Below are 1554 nucleotides of genomic sequence, written 5' to 3'. Positions count from 1 at the left end.
AAACTGACAACATGGACCAAAATTTTTGTCCACCTTTCAATACCCATCACGGTTTTCTGCATAGCTACAAACTTTTCCTCCACCTTTCGTCCAAGTATCTTGATATCACTTTCATTTTCAAAACTCTTCACCAACCTCTGATCATTTGCTTCCAACACCTCACAACTAACACTTTCGTCATGACTGCAATCAACTAACCATCTGAAGTAGTTGCATCCAACAGTTTCAGATCCAAGCTTATACCTAGGGCAACCCCAGAATTGTCTCCCTCGATTCTTAGTGGTTTTTGCAGTCCTCAGCACACACTTCTCTCCACAATCGCAACTCAGTGAAGCCTCGTTCCTGCTCCACCCACCATCTCCACGAGAGCTCACACAGCGAAATTGCTTTCGACACTCATTGCAACTACAAGACGGAGACGAATGCTGTATAGACATGGTTCGTTGCGTCTTGCGATGCCTAAATGCGACACACTTCTCTGTTCAGCAACCTTCAATTCAATTCCTTGAAAACGCAAAATTCATCTCTGAAAACGGAACCCTAATTCCCAATCCATATAAAAAACCCAATTTCTAAATCCTTTTATTAAGAAACTGACACGTAACTAAAAAGTGCACAGTAGACACTTTGATGGAAGCCACGTACTCAACAGTAACCACGTCACACACACAGATTCGAAAAAATTTAACAGAGTTAACTTGAATTAACGGTGATGGCTCAATTGATCCAATTATACACTATTAAGGATTAAATTGGGAAAAAAAATTAATCAGGGATTGAACTGGGAAAAGGTTACGAAAACAGGGACCTTTGAAGGGGTTTTACCTAAAAATAAATATAAATAACTTTTACAATTTGATCGTAAATAGTTATAAAACAGTCCTTTAAAGGATAACATTGAAAAAAAAATGTAAACAACAAAAAGAGGAATATCTTTAGATAAAGAAGTTTACTATTCCATTATATTATAAATCTTTAAATATTGTTCTCTTTATCAAACAGTTTACTACTTATTAAAAATGTAATATTTAAAGGTGATAAAGAAAACTGTTCACTATTATATTTGTTTGTTGAACCCTCCAAAATATAATGAAAAAGAGAAAAAAAGTGCTCTAAAAGACCTACATCAGAAATATAAAGAAAAACATATTATATATATAGAGAGAGTTAGTTTTGAGGATTGGGGCTTTTTTCAATAGTGAGTGAATGTTGCTCCTTCCACCTCTCCAAGTGGGTCCTGTACCTCCCCACTATTTTATTTTATTTCAAAAATATTCTACACTTCTTCACTATTTTATTTAATTCTAAAAATACTCTACACCTCTCCACTGTCCTTAACAACCTTTCTCTTTTTCTCTCTACATTAATGGAACATTTACATGGTTCAGATTTGAATTTGTGATATATTACCAAATATAAAATTCAAAGGAAACTTCAATATTAGTACTTCTATCATTTCCATTTTATAAAATTAAAAGTTAGATGCAAATACAAAATAATAAACATAATAATATTAATAGTAAATAATGATATATTATTATTATTATATACTAA

The 1554-nt window shown here is 32.9% G+C and overlaps 1 protein-coding gene across 1 annotated transcript; it reads right to left on the bottom strand.

Moving 5' to 3' along the window:
* Window positions 1-43: 43 nt before the first annotated feature.
* On the bottom strand, window positions 44-460 carry LOC106752919 (the record flags this gene model as incomplete). The annotated part of the gene is made up of 1 exon (XM_014634704.2): window positions 44-460. A coding segment is annotated over exon 1 (394 nt), but the record flags the coding sequence as incomplete, so codon positions are not given.
* Window positions 461-1554: the final 1094 nt, after the last annotated feature.

Source organism: Vigna radiata, unplaced genomic scaffold, assembly GCF_000741045.1.
Source record: "Vigna radiata var. radiata cultivar VC1973A unplaced genomic scaffold, Vradiata_ver6 scaffold_1830, whole genome shotgun sequence".
NCBI classification, from domain to species: Eukaryota; Viridiplantae; Streptophyta; class Magnoliopsida; order Fabales; family Fabaceae; genus Vigna; species Vigna radiata.
This window is presented reverse-complemented; position numbering and strand designations above follow the sequence as displayed.